The 14,446-nt window shown below is 41.5% G+C and overlaps 1 protein-coding gene across 2 annotated transcripts in view; it reads left to right on the top strand.

Moving 5' to 3' along the window:
* The window catches only part of uhrf2 (ubiquitin like with PHD and ring finger domains 2), a 165,119-nt gene that overhangs the window by 61,887 nt on the left and 88,786 nt on the right, over positions 1 to 14,446 (top strand). For both annotated transcript variants that reach the window (XM_078570566.1, XM_078570567.1), the window contains exon 3: positions 8,775 to 9,061. In XM_078570566.1, the coding sequence (XP_078426692.1) occupies positions 8,775 to 9,061 (287 nt within the window). The remainder of the gene's footprint in view (positions 1 to 8,774; positions 9,062 to 14,446) is intronic.

The following is a 14,446-nucleotide window of genomic DNA, read 5'->3' as shown; positions in this document are numbered from 1 at the left end:
TTGGATGGTGGAATGCTGTATTATTCACCAGTCACCTTACAAGTGCATTGCAAGGAAAAGGTTGTTTCATTAAACTGGAATTTTCAAAGAACTCCTTAAGGAAGCATCATTGAGATCTTGATGAAACTACTGGCCTTTTATGAATAGGGAGAAAAATTTGTGTGTGATCTGTAAATGAGATCTTTACTTTTTGATGGCCCTAGCATCTATGACTTAGTATATGGGGAAATCTCTGTGTCGATGCTGTTGCTTGATAAATGTGAGTGAAGGTCCTTGTGGCAAAAGAGCAAGGCAGCAAACAAGTGGCATAAATATCAGAAGCTGGTTGCTGAGATTGTAAACATTATGGTTATGCCTAGGGCCAGATGCACAATGCAAATGAAACTCTGTGGTAAGATGCACATAGCAATACAGCAGCGAATGATAAGGGAGTCAACTATTCCATTTTAACAGTGGATTGTACAAAACAATGTTTTACAGTAGCACTGGCAGATACCATTTGTGATGCTGAAACAGAAGACACAACTTAAAGGTAAAGTCCCACCAGCAGACACGCACTGACTCTGGAAAAAGACTAGATGGCAAGAATGAATGCGCGGGCTGCCTAAGAATGGTGAAGAATTGAAGGACATGTGTCTTGTTGCATAGATGCGCTATGCTGATTGACTTTCTGTGGTCTTTGAGGTTTGCTTTCGACAGCTCATTTGTCAGTGCAGCAATGACTTGGATGTAATATCAGGAGCAGTGACGACCTAACTGCAAATCACAGACGTGGTTGTAAATAAACAAATAAACAATGATGTGCGAAACAAGTACTCCGACTGGCTTTATTCTGGGTGATTGCAAAGTAAGTCCTTCAGCCACTGCAGTTGATGTTGGACACATGGCTATGAATAAGAACAAACTATTGTTCAGGGGCTTAAGAATGTTACATCTGCAGTGATGTAGATGGAAGTGAATAGAGTCTGTTCAATCTGTTTATCCTCTCAGAACTAAGCTTCAGTGATGGATAAGACCAGCACTTCTGTTTTGCTGGTAAGAAGGCACCATACTACCAAAAATTCTGGGCAAGTTTAACAGTATTTTCCTTGTTCCTTCCTGCCCTGGGCATGAGCAAAAATAGTAGCAAGAGAAAATTGTATTTGACTTTTGAAAATGCAATTCTTCTTTGCTGTCAGTTACATGGAGTGTATTCATTGCACGGTACAGTCAAATAATTTTTTTTTTAAGTTACATTTAGAAGTTGGGAAGAGAAAACTGGTCGGAGAGGTACAGCATTTGTTTTGTTGAATTAGAGCATATCAATCATTTTATAGTTCTTGCACACTTTCATCTGTAGTTTGTTTCTAACTGATTGACAGTCTGTGTGTTTTAGGGGAGATTATCTACCTTCTCGGAGAGAGAACTACATTCATTAACAATTTTTTTTCTTGTCACTATGGAAACCCATGATAGCGCCCAATTACTTTGTCAGGCTATTCTCATTTAGTTTTACTGTATATGCCTTGAAGTTAACTTGTAGAACTGGGAAAAAATCCAGGCACTTTCCTGCTTTGATTATTCAGCGAAGGCACAATATGCTTGTGCCTTTCTATGTCTTGAGCATCCTCTTAACTATATCCTTGTCAGTATTTTTGGTTTTGCTTTTTGTGTGCAGCACTTGCTATTCAGCAATATTGAGCATTGCAGAAACTGTTTATTTTCATCAGTATTTTCTCCATTTAATGAAATTACTTTCAAGGATATCAGAGTGCAACAAGCCATTATGAATGCGTGTGAGTTGGTCATGGGGATAGAGAAGGTTATAGAAGTAGGCTGGTTAAATGATTATTTTGAAATAAGTCCAGAAAGACTTGGCAAACCAGTGGAAACTTCACGGTCAGGGTGATAGCTGAATAGACTCATACAGGATATGATGTGGGATGTTGGAGTTCGGCTTGAGTTAGGAGTTGGATTAGGATGAACCTTGAGCGACTGTTGATCAAGAGTATTGTTGTGACAAAGGCATGAATGAAGTTGGAGTGAGGGGGCAGCGATGCATGATATATTGACGGGAGAAGTAGAGTGATTTGCTTCTATCTTCATATTCAGTCAGAGTTGAACAGGATGTGGAGGTTCTGCCTCATTAGATTCAGTCTGAGCAAGAAAATGGGGTGGGGCTAAGGTGCAAAGTCTCTGGCAGGAGTGTAGAGGACTGTTTTAATCTTTCTTGCCAGTGTTAGGAAATGTCTAGCTTGACTAATATTTGATGTCAGCAGAGCAACACAACTTGTCCTTATATTTTTTACTAACCTTCCACTGCATCAAAGGTGCTATATAAATGTAAATTCTTATTGCATATAGTGCCTTTAACATAGAACGCTTCAAGTTGCATCAGAGGTGGGGTGAGAACTGATGACAAGCCGGAGCAGAAAATAGAATGGTTTGAGTACATAAAAATGACCATCAAGGTGCAAGAGGAAATGTGTTGGCTACATTAGGACAGGCAGGAATAGAACCATGACAAGATGGCATCACAGAAGCAGAACATGGAATAACAGTCATAAATACTTGACTGAAAGGGTAAAACCTTTTCCAATATTCCACTGTTAGGAACCTTGCCGGATCAAGAATTTTGTAGTTGCAATGTTGGTCTTTTGATAATTGATGGCTTAAAAAAAGCACCTGATTGGAAAGTTTAATGAAGTGAAAGTTGCAACTTGCCCACGTGTAGAAGACCATAATGTTGCAATCTTGTGCACACATTTTATCTTTGGCTGATTCTGATTGATAGAAAAGCACAATTCATTTTTCTTTTAAAATCCAAATGCTCTGGTTGTAAACTAATTTAAAGTAACAAGCTTAAAAATCAGGGCCAGGCCATTTCTGTTGAGCCTTTTGTATGTGTACAGAGAATATTACCTTCCAGCGGAAGTTTTGTGGTTTGTCTGTACATATGTCTACCCTACAGATGTGTAATGTCTGGACCAGAAGCAACCTGGGGTGGAGGGTATGGCACAGAAACCTGTGAAGCCTTGAGAAATCTGTCCAGTGATTCAGTAAAATGAGGAAGCAAAAATCTTCAAAAAGCTGTACACAGCAAAAATTGAATTGCAAATTTGTATTTTAGTTCAAATGACAAATTAAGCAATCCAAAAATGTTTTGATCCAAAGTAAATTTATAAAGGCTTTGGACACTTGTTTCTTTCATGTTGGGATGTTTTTGAACCATAAGGGAAATACTTTTGATCTGTGTACTGGATTCTAGCTGAAATGCAGTTCAACTGAGATACCTTACACTTATACAATATAGTATCATCGTAATGAGTGAGTTGACTTGAGGCCTGTGGTCAGCTTTCACATCTACACTGATTCCAAGCTCTATCACCCCATCATCTCTTTCGTCCCCTTGAGTGCCTCTATGCTGTCGGACATTGAGCCTTTGATTCTCCTCGATAACTTCTTCAGAAGACTGGAGGGCTTCATCTTTGACTTTTTTGCTTCCTTACCACTGACTGCATCCCTCTCTCCCTGATTAATCTCAGGTTGAAATAAGCTATCTTTGCAACTTTCATGTCTGGCTCAGCCCTGAGCTGAGGCTCGACCACGATTAACCGTTAAGATAACTTGCTTCCAGTCGTGTAACATCGCCCACCTCCGGGATCTAGCTCCACCTCTCTGACACTGACTTCCTTGTGTACTCCTCAGTCACTCGAAGACCCCTAACACACCCTTGTGGTGACCCAACCTCCACTCTTCCCACACACATCAACTCCTCCAAAACTCTGCTATCCCTGTGTCCTGCACTAAATCCTGTTCACCCGTCACCCAGATCCTCAATGACCTATATTTTCTCCTTTGTTCCCCCAGCATTAAATTTTTCTCAACTTTTAAATCTTTCCATAGCTTCAACTTTCCTATCTCTACATTGTCCTCCAGATCTACATGCCCTTCTAGACATTGTGTTCTTCTGATCTGCTCTTGTATGTATATCCCTCCTCCCTTCGCCTGGCCATTGGTGGCTGTGTCTTATCTACCCTCAGCCTGATGCTTGATCTCTCCCTAAGCATTTCCACTTCTCTGTCCCTCTTTTAAAAACATTCCAATAAAACTCCTGGAATTGCATTCCTTTGGTCAAACTATTCTCCTAATGCTCTTTCCTGGTTGGGCATCTGCTTTTTGAGTATTTAAATTGTTAGCAATAATAATGCTCTTGTGCCTGAAGGTGGAGGTGACCACGTTTGGGGTGGGTGGGTAGTCAGGGGGTTGGGGGTAGTGCGGTCAGGGGGCTAATTAGGTCAGGTAGTAGAATAGTTGGTCAAAGGTGTAGTCGGAGCGTGGGGGAGTCGGTGTGTGTGACTTGAGGGAGGGTCAGTTCTGTAGTTAGTCAGATGTTAGACTAGGTTCTGATCTCCTCCAATATTTCCTGGATATCTATCCAGTTAAGTACTGCAGAATTATCCAAAATCTCTGACTTTAACTCCGAGTCAGAGAAACTCTCTGTGGGTCCCAGAGAGCAGGAGAATTGCCCTTCGGAAGTTCAAACTTCCCGGGCAATTTCCACGGAGGTTAGTGCTTCAAGACTTCCATTGGGCCCCAACCAGCACCTTTGCCCGTATGTCCGGTCTCCAACGCTTCAGCAGCCAGAAGATTTGGGCCATTAACTGCCCATTCATCCCATTGCTTTTTCAGATTGTGCTGCATGCATAATTGGCTATTATATTTGTCGAAATAGCAACAGTGGCTACACTTCAAAAAAATATGATGAATTGGTTATAATGTGAAATGCAAGTTGTGTTTACTATTATATCACTTGCAAATTGCTGATCTCGCTTAGATGACCATCTATGGCTAGTGTTAGAAATGGAAGACAATGCACTGTTACTGACTGCTGCTCTTAAGCTTGAGATGAGGCACATCATTGGAGCAGATCAGAGAGAGCTTTATTCTACACCTCTCCTTGATTGGTGCAGATACTGTGTGCCCACAGTGGCAGTGGGGAAAAAAACAAAACTTCTTTAAAAAATTTTAACCTACTGATTTAACTATGTACAATGAAGGTAAGACGCTAGACTCTTAGATCTTCATTGTTGCTGTGAATTGTTTAAGGCCTTAAGTATTTAATAAGACAGTAGCTTTGTGGCAGTGGTATGACTGGACAGTAATTATTTATGAGGACCTGGGAATTTTGCAATTATATGGAAACACCAAAGCCTCAAACTCTACCTCTAACTAAAATCAGGAATTGTCCATTTTTGAAGCTCTTTTAGAGGGAAGAAGTGGGCTTTTTTTATTCTCTCATGGGATGTGGGCATTACTGGCTAGGCCAGCATTTATTGCCCATCACTAATTGCCCTTGTTCAGAGGGCATTTAAGAGACAACCACAATGCTGTGGGTCTGGTGTCACATGTAGGTAAAGACAGGGTAAGGACGGCAGATTTCCTTCCCTAAAGGACATCAGTGAACTAGATGGGCTTTTATAGAATCGGCAATGGTTTTGTGGTCATCATACTTTTAATTCCAGATTTTTACTGCATTCAAATTTCGCCATGTGCCGTGATGGGATTTGAACCTGGATCCCCAGAGCATTACCCTGGGTCTCTGAAATACTGGCCCAGTGAGAATACAACTATGCCACCGGCATGATAGAATGAACACAAGAACCCCTTGGTCCAGAAATAATGGAGGAAAATGTGAATCTCCAGTTTTCCCACCTGCCTGCCTGGAATGTTTGTCCGGTTACTAAGCAGCAAAGGGGAGTCTAAATCAGCCTCCAGAGATCCCTATATTGATTTGCTTCCTTTTCCTTTCTCTTGACTCTCTCTCTCTCTCTCTCTCTCTCTACTCCCCATGCACCCTACAAGAACAATTCTACAGTGCAGCTGTACTAATTATGTGCAACCTCATAAAAATACTAAAGTAAATATTCAACTTTTCAAGAGCTTCAAAAATGGACAATTCCTGATTTTAGTTGGAGGTAGAGTTTAAGACCTTGGTATTTCCATATGATTGCAAAATTCCCCAGATACTCAAAAATAATTATTTGTCCAATCATAACCACTGCCACAAAGCTACTTTCTTATTAAATACTTAAAGCCTTAAATAATTCACAGCAACAATGAAGATCTAAGAGTCTAGCGTCTTACCTTCATTGTACATAGTTAAATCTGTAGGTTAAAAATGTTTTTAAAATTTTAAACTGAAATTTTTATCCCTGTCTTACCATGCCTGTCTTGGTTCCCTTTCCAGCAATGCACTTTCAGATCATCATGCTGGGTGTCTAACCTTTGTGCAAACCTGGTTTAAAAGAATTTCCTTGAACAAGCTTTGTCGCATTTTTGTGTTCAGTTTTGGTGCTTTTTAGACTTGAGTTGAGCATGGAATTTGTTTTGGGAGGTGGGACCAGTTTTAGCCCATATTGCCTGTGTATTTTGCTTGGTAAACTATGTGGGTTTTGTGCAGTTATGTGCGTGTGTAACAATCAGGTAATGGTGCAAAGATTCAACTGAACCTACAGACCGAAGCATGGTGATCAAACATCTGCAAAGCCAACTGGTATCACGTCATTGACTATACCTTTCGTTCTATAATTAGCTACCAAAGGCAGCATCAATAGTCCAACACCAATAGACTTCCTAAACTATATACCCTAAAGGGGAAGAAAGGACTAGCTATTTCAAAGAGCCAACACGTGCCCCATTGTCCGAAGGCTCCTCTTCTGTATTGTATCACTGTATAAACTTGCGTTTATATTGTGCCTTTCACAACTTCAGGGCATCCCTAAGTGTTTTCCAGCCAATGAACTACTTTTGAAGCGTAATCACTGTAAATAATGTAGCAAATGCAGCAGCCAATTTGCACTCAAACAGCAGTGCGATAAATGACCAGATAATCAGTTTTAGGTGCTGGTTGGGGGATCAGTATTGGCCAGGCCATCAAGGAGAACTTCCCTGCTCTTTAAAATAGTGCCGTGAAATCTTTTACATCCATCTGAACAGGCAGATGGAGCCTCCATTTAATACCTCATCTGCAAGATGACACCTCTGACAGGACAGGATAGTGCTCTCTCAGGCATGCATTAGAGTGTCATCTGGATTTTGATATCAAGTCTCTGGAGTGGACCTTGAACCTACAACTTAGTGATTCGGAGATGCATGTGCTAGCAACTTGTGCTGACAGTTAAAAAGATGGACAATAGTGGGTTTAAGAGAACATCTCGAGTAAACTGTTTGAAGAAGTGCTCAAGTGCCAGAAAATGCTGGAAATAGTCAGTCGGTCTGGCAGCATCTGTGGAGAGAGAAATAGAGTTAATGGCCCAGATTTTCAGAATTGTGGAGACACTGTGAAGCTTCCTAAATGGTGAGCAAGACCCAGATGTGGAAGTACTGCCCCCATTTTCAACAGATCACAATTTTGCCAATAGAGCAAAGGGGGCTGGGCGTGATTCACACATTAGGGAAATCTGTATTCAGTGGGGCCATTTGAACTCTGGTGAGTCAAACAGACCCTACTTTGGCTGTAGCAATTGTGGGAATCACAAATTTATGGAGTGAGCATAAAGGCTCTTGAAGGGTGGATAATATCTGTAACTGTCATGATGTAAAGTTATTTAAATGCCCAACCCTTGAAAAATGTTTGGTGGGTGGGTGGTGGTTGGTGTCAAAGAGTTTTAAAAAAACTCTGTTTCAGCAGTTAGGGAAATGTCAACAAACATATATTCTAAAGGCTATTTATGAATGCTTGGCTGATGTCTGCAAGCTATAATTATCTCAGGGGGTTGTAAGTTCACAGTTTGATTGACAGCTCAGAGGTTATTAAAGGATTAGCTGTCTTTGATTTGGGGTAATGAATAGGAGTTTGACTTTCTAAGAGATTAACCACTTGAGATTAACTTTGAATGGGATATTTTTAATAAGTGAATTTTAGACCGTTATTTTATTTCATCTCAACATGGTTCCGGAGGTCTGCCCATGATGGATACTGAGTGAGGTGGCATGGGGGGTGGGGGGGTGGTGTAAGGGCTAAGGGTGGTGGATGGGTTGTTGTGGGGGCTATAAGGGGTAGTGGGGATGGATGGGGGTGCATGAGTTGGCATGGAGGATACGAGGGGCTTGGAAGTGGATTGGGGAATGGATGGGAAGGTGATGGATTATGAGGACTGGCGGGCCTAAATGTAACAAAACTACTCGGCTGCCCCTGTGAGTGCAGTGGGCCTGACTCTATCCTGCAGCTGCTTGAAAAATGGGTCTGACGGGGTGCTTTCTACCTAGGCTGGCCTGCCAGGTTGGGAAATCGCTGGACTTGAGCAACTGACCCTGGGGAGCGAAAATCCGGGCCATCCTTTCAGGTCAATGAATAACCTGAAACATGAGTTCAGTTTCTCTCTCCTCAGACGCTGCCTGACTTACTGACCATTTCCAGCATTTTGTTTTTATTTGAAATTTCCAGCATTCACAGTATTTTGCTTTTGTATCAGGAAAAAGTAGATTGACATCAAGGTATAAAAATACGAATGTAAATAGAATCTAAAATTGAAATGATTTGGGACCTGATTTTTTTAAAAAATTTTGTTATTTCAACATCATTATGAATAATGTGGATATTCATCTAGTCACCTTTGAAATGCCTCACATAGCTAGAGATCTCGTTTATATTTAGGGATGCGAGAAGATTGAAGTTTTATTACTAATGTGTAGAAAATGAGCTATGATTGAGTAGTTACACGTAGGGAGAATGTAATTGCATCTCAAAAATGACTGATTTTTTTCTTTTTCTTTTTAATATTATGTTACAGATAAACGAATTGGTGGATGCCCGTGATTTGGTAATTGGAGCCTGGTTTGAAGCTCACATTGTAAATATTACACGGAGCACAAAGGGACAGAAAAGTGGCGCATCGAAAAATGATGCCAATGGAAATGAGAGGACAAGGGCACATGCTCAATATGTTAAAGATCCCTCGGACCAAGATCAGTCGCAGCACTGTAGTGGGGTAGCATCAAATAATTTGGACTGTACACCATCTACATCCACTGTGGATTCTACAGACGATGACATTGTGTATCATATCAAGTATGATGAGTAAGTCCAGTTCCTGTTTCTCCAAGACACCACAGGTTTTTTTAGTAAAACCAACTGGATACTGTGTTCAGACACTTGCGTTAATATGTGCGTATAAAAGCTTAAAAAGTATCTTGCGTTAGAATTGCACTGAAGTAATCAACTTTAGCTTTCTACAAGATACAATGCTTTAGGAGTAATATGATCTCTGTACTGTCATTTCCTTTAAGCTTTTTTAGGGGCTGCACTACCAAACCCCTTGCGTCCTTGTGCCCGTTTCTGTTTTGTGTTGTAAGAGGTGCTAGAGATTGTGAACTGAAACACAGAGGAAGGTGCAGGGCAAGTTATCAAACAAAGGTGACATGTTTGTAACTAAATCTTTTGATTGTAAACTCTGATATGATGAACCTTTATGAAACTCTGGTTTTGGATTGAACTGGAGTATTGTGTCCAACTCTTTTTTAAATTCATTCATGGGATGTGGACTTCGCTGGCTGGGCCAGCATTTATTGCCCCACCCAAGTTGCCCTTGAGAAGGTGGTGGCGAGCTGCTGCCTTGAACCACTGCAGTCCATGTGGAAGTAAGTCCTTACTTGAGGAAAGATGTAGTTGCATTGGAGGCGGTTCAAAGGAGGTTCACTAGATTGATTCCAGAGATGCGGGGCTTGCCTTATGAGGAGAGATTGAGCAGTTTAGGCCTATACTCGCTAGAGTTTAGAAGGATGAGAGGAGATCTAATTGAGGTATATAAGATGCTAAAGGGGATAGACAAAGTAGATTTGGAGAGGATGTTTCCCCTTGTGGGGCATTCTAGAACGAGAGGCCATAGTTTTAGGCTAAGGGGTGGTAGATTTAAATCAGAGATGAGGAGGAATTACTTTTCTCAAAGGGTCGTGAATCTGTGGGATTCACTACCTCAGAGTGCAGTGGATGCTGGGACGCTGAATAAATTTAAGGAGAAGATAGACAGATTTTTAATCAGTAATGGGTTAAAAGGTTATGGGGACAGGGCGTAAAATTGGAGTTGAGGACGAAATGAGATTAGCCACGCTCGTATTGAATGTCCGGGCAGGCTCGAGGGGCTGATTTGCCTACTCCTGCTCCTATTTCTTATGTTCTTTTGTGGCGTGGGTATACCTACAGTGCTGTTAAGAAGGGAGTTCCAGGATTTTGACCCAGCGACAGTGAAGGAACGGCAATATATTTCCAAGTCAGGATGGTGAGTGACTTGGAGGGGAACTTATAGGTGGTGGTGTTCCCATCTATCTGCTGCTCTTGTCCCTCTAAATGATAGTGGTCGTGGGTTTGGAAGATGCTGTTGAAGGAGCCTTGGTGGATGCCTGAAGTACATCTTGTAGATGGTACACACAGCTACTACTGTGCATCGGTGGTGGAGGGAATGAATGTTTGTGGATGTGGTACCAATCAAGCGGGCTGCTTTGTCTGGGCACCACACTTTAGGACAGATGGACTTTAGGACTTTAGAAACGTTGTAGAAAAGATAACTGAATTGTTCAGTGACGTGAATAGATTGAGAAGCTGGAGTTACTTTCAGCAGAGAAGAAAAGGTTGAGAGGAAGTTCGGTAGGTTGTTCAGAATTGTGGGGAGTCTAGACTGAGTAGATAGAGAGAAACTGTTTCCATTGGTGGAAGGTTCGAGAACTAGAAAATGTTAAGGTAATTGGCAGAAGAACCAACGGAGCCATGAAGAGCTTTTTTAGACAGTAAGCAGAAATGCACAGCTTGAGAGCGTGGTGGAGATAGATTCAATCGAGGCTTTCAAGAGGGAAATGGATAAGTCATTGAAGAGAGAAAACTTGCAGGGCTATGGGGTAAGAACAGGCAAGTGGGAGTAACACGGTTGCTGTTGTCGACAGCACGAACGTGATGGGGCAAATTAACTTTTCCTGTCTTGTAACCATCCTGTGATTTATTCTACGATTCTAGTTGGTGAGATGAGGGGAAAGTCCACCTGGAGAAAATAGCTTTCAATCAGATGGAAATTATAATTGTGGTACAAAATGGAGAAGGGGGAAGGAGGAGGAATTGGAACATGACATTCCTTGAAGCAGCAAAAATTTTGGCGTGAAGTTCATCTTGGGCAGTGGAGTAAAACAGGCAGTATCGGATAGACTGCCCGTTATATGTAGTGCCTGATGGGGCAGTCCCATTGCAATCAATCAAATTAAATATGTGGTACCACATAGAGCAGAGCAGCCAATCCAATACAGCCCATTTTGTGCTATTGCCCAAGGTGAATTTCTAGCCACTTGCCTTTGGAGCACTTTGTTCCATTGATTCATATATTTATTTCTACCCCTGCCCTTGTTTCAACGTTTTGAATCAGCATCTTCCGCTTGTGAAGCAAGATGAAAAACTTAGAGAAAGGAAGGCTCCCACCTGATTTGATGTTGTCTGATCTATACACTTCCAGGCTTTAATGTTTTATTTTATCTTGACGGGACAGGACGGGGCGGGGCTGATCGCAGGAGGCATGCCTAAAGCTTTTAATGATGATGGAATGATCAGCGTGACGGGACTGAATCTTATCAAGTTGGAGTGAGCGTATGGAAATTAGCACCCAGCTACTTTTGAATTATTAACTGAAGTTGATTGGGAAGTGATTAGCAAAAGAGATGTTGCCTTTTTAACCTATTGTAATTTCACACCACTGCCGAAGCCTGTTCCAAAGATGGTACTATTTGCAAGAACCCCAATGATCAAGTGATGCAGCATTGTGAAATTGATTCTCGGATTTTTAGCCCTACAACTGTCAGCATGAAGTGGCTCCGCAGCTGGGAACCGCAAAAACATGGAACACAGTTCTATTAAGTAGTGTTTCCAAATGTTATGTGGGCATTTTATAGGGCCACGCTATACTTGTGCCCTACTTTCTGGAACTGAAGCAGCCACTGTCTTTTAATTACTTGTAAGGTGTTGTCTCATTCGCAGCAAAGCTCACTTGTGGAAGTTTGAGTATTTGGTAAAGAGATGACTGTGGATTTTAATATTGAATCACCCCTTGGTGTCCAGTCATGCCTGAAGACAAAATGGGCAGTTGACTGGAACAATTAGTGTCCTTTGCACTTGTATTGATTTCCATTTTGAAAGTAAATATAATCCTAAAAAAAAGGTCTCTCCTCGCTCCTTGCCACAAGTAGCTCACTCAGGTTTCTGGACTTGTGGGTGTTGATGGACCTGTGCTAGATCATTCAAGTTGATCGTTCATTAAGTTCCCAGACATTAGGGGTTCACCTGCTGGAAGATAACAGGAAACCAGTTTATATGTGTAATTGGGAGTTTCCTCCAAAGTTACAGTGACTAATCGAGAGAACCCCTGAACAAATTCCTGACAATTACAAGGGCCACCTTATTCAACAGCGTCGTAGCTTAGCCTGGTTCTGTGCCCAACTGGCAACGATGCTGTAGGATCCAGTGCCTTAGTTTGTTGGGGCTAAAGGATCTGGGCTGCACGCTTGCTTTGGGGTGACCGAGTTGGTACAGAGGCAGAGAACATCCAGAGATCATTGTTAGAATAAACATATGCTGTTTATTTGCAAACTAAACTCTACAGCTATACTTGTGTACTCACTACATAAAACTCTATCTTCACTCGTCAGTGACTAACTCAAGACTCTGCACATAGAAAGAGCCCATGCTACTCTGCTATTGTGTATTAAGATCATGCGACCTTATTACAATGCTTGTCTTAAAGGTATATTACATATCAGATTACTACATCCCTCCCCCTTTTCTGAAAAATACATTTTACAATTTTTCAATATATCAAGTTATTTACACAGATCAATTATTTAAAAAGTCAGTCTGGGGGTTTCCTTATGCGTGTAGAACGTCTCAGCTTTCAGCTTCTGAAGTTTGCTTTGGAGTCTCCCTTACTGAAGTCGTCTGAGCTTCAGGTTCTACAGCAGGTACCTGTAAATTTTCTTCTTCGACTCTTTCAGGTACAGTCGGCACTTCAAATACATTTGTACTTGGGTTGAGTTCTCTCAACAGGAAATGTTGATTCAGTCTCGAACACTGGTGGAATAACTTCTGGAATTTTGGTTTCTCCACTTCTTATGTGATCCACATCGTCTCATTATTCGATCTCTGATTTTCACGTGATAGGAAAGAGGTCCTGTTACAGCACTTATCTCACCGAACAACCGTGCTGGTTCTTCTCTAAAATTTTTTACAAATACCTTCTCTCCTACATTAAATTTTCTGCCCTGACCGTGACAATCATGTCCCATTTTCTGACTTTCCTGCTTTCTCTCTACCTTACCCCCCCCCCCCCCCCCCGCCCCAAAGTTTGGCATAATTAGGGTCAGTCTTGACCGGAGACCGCGCTTCATCAACAATTCCACAGGTGCGACACTCGTTGAATGAGGCGGGGTTCTATAATGGAAAAGAAATCGTGCTAATTTGGTCACAACCGAATCTCCAGATAATTTCTTCATACCACATTTGAATGTCTGAACTGCTCTCTCGGCGAGTCTGTTTGAAGAAGGGTGGTAAGGAGATGTTTACACATGAACAATACCATTGAGGTTTGTAAATTGGTCAAATTCAGCACTTGTGAACACTGTTCCATTATCTGATACTAGCATTTCAGGTAATCCATTTATAGCGAAGCTTTGTCGTAGCTTGCCTATTGTTGCTGAAGATGCGGGTGACCTCACTTCGTATACATCAGTCCATTTTGAATGAGACTCTATGATAAGGAGAAACATTGTTCCCAGGGCTTCTTTTTCAATTTGTGAGTACTTTTTCTCTGTAGTACTAAGTGTTCTTGACACATATCCTATAGGTCGTACTGACCCATCATCCATTCGATGGGAAAGCACTGCTCCCACTCCATAAGGTGATGCATCGCACATTAATGTCAACTCTCTTTGGATCAAAATGTACTCGCAGTGCGGATGACTGTAGCAACTTTTTCATTTTTGTGAAAGCTCCTTCTTGTGGTGTTTTCCATGACTGTCTCTGGTTTTTCTTGAGCAAGTAATACAGTCAGTTTTGTTGACAAATTAGGTGAGAAATGTGCATAGTAATTCATCATTCCCAAAAATGATTTCAATTCGGATGTATTCCTTGGTGCTGGGGCTTCTTTAATTGCTTTCACTTTCTCTTCAGTTGGATGTAGGCCTTGTGAATCTACCTTGTGACCTAAGTAAGTTACCTCTTTCGCCTGGAATGTGCACTTTTCCTTTTTCAATTTCACTCCAACCTGCGAAAAACATTTCAGAACTTCTTCCACGACCGTCAAATGTTCTCTTTCAGTGAGTCCAGTCACAAGAAAGACATCCAAATACACTACAACATGGGACAATCCCTATAGTAAACTTTCCATGTTTCTTTGGAAAATGGCGCAAGCAGAAGATACGCCAAATGGTAAACAGGTTT

This window comes from Cetorhinus maximus, chromosome 2 (genome assembly GCF_964194155.1).
Source record: "Cetorhinus maximus chromosome 2, sCetMax3.hap1.1, whole genome shotgun sequence".
Lineage (NCBI taxonomy): Eukaryota > Metazoa > Chordata > Chondrichthyes > Lamniformes > Cetorhinidae > Cetorhinus > Cetorhinus maximus.
Note: the sequence above shows the minus strand (reverse complement) of the source record. Positions and strands in the feature narration are given on the sequence as shown.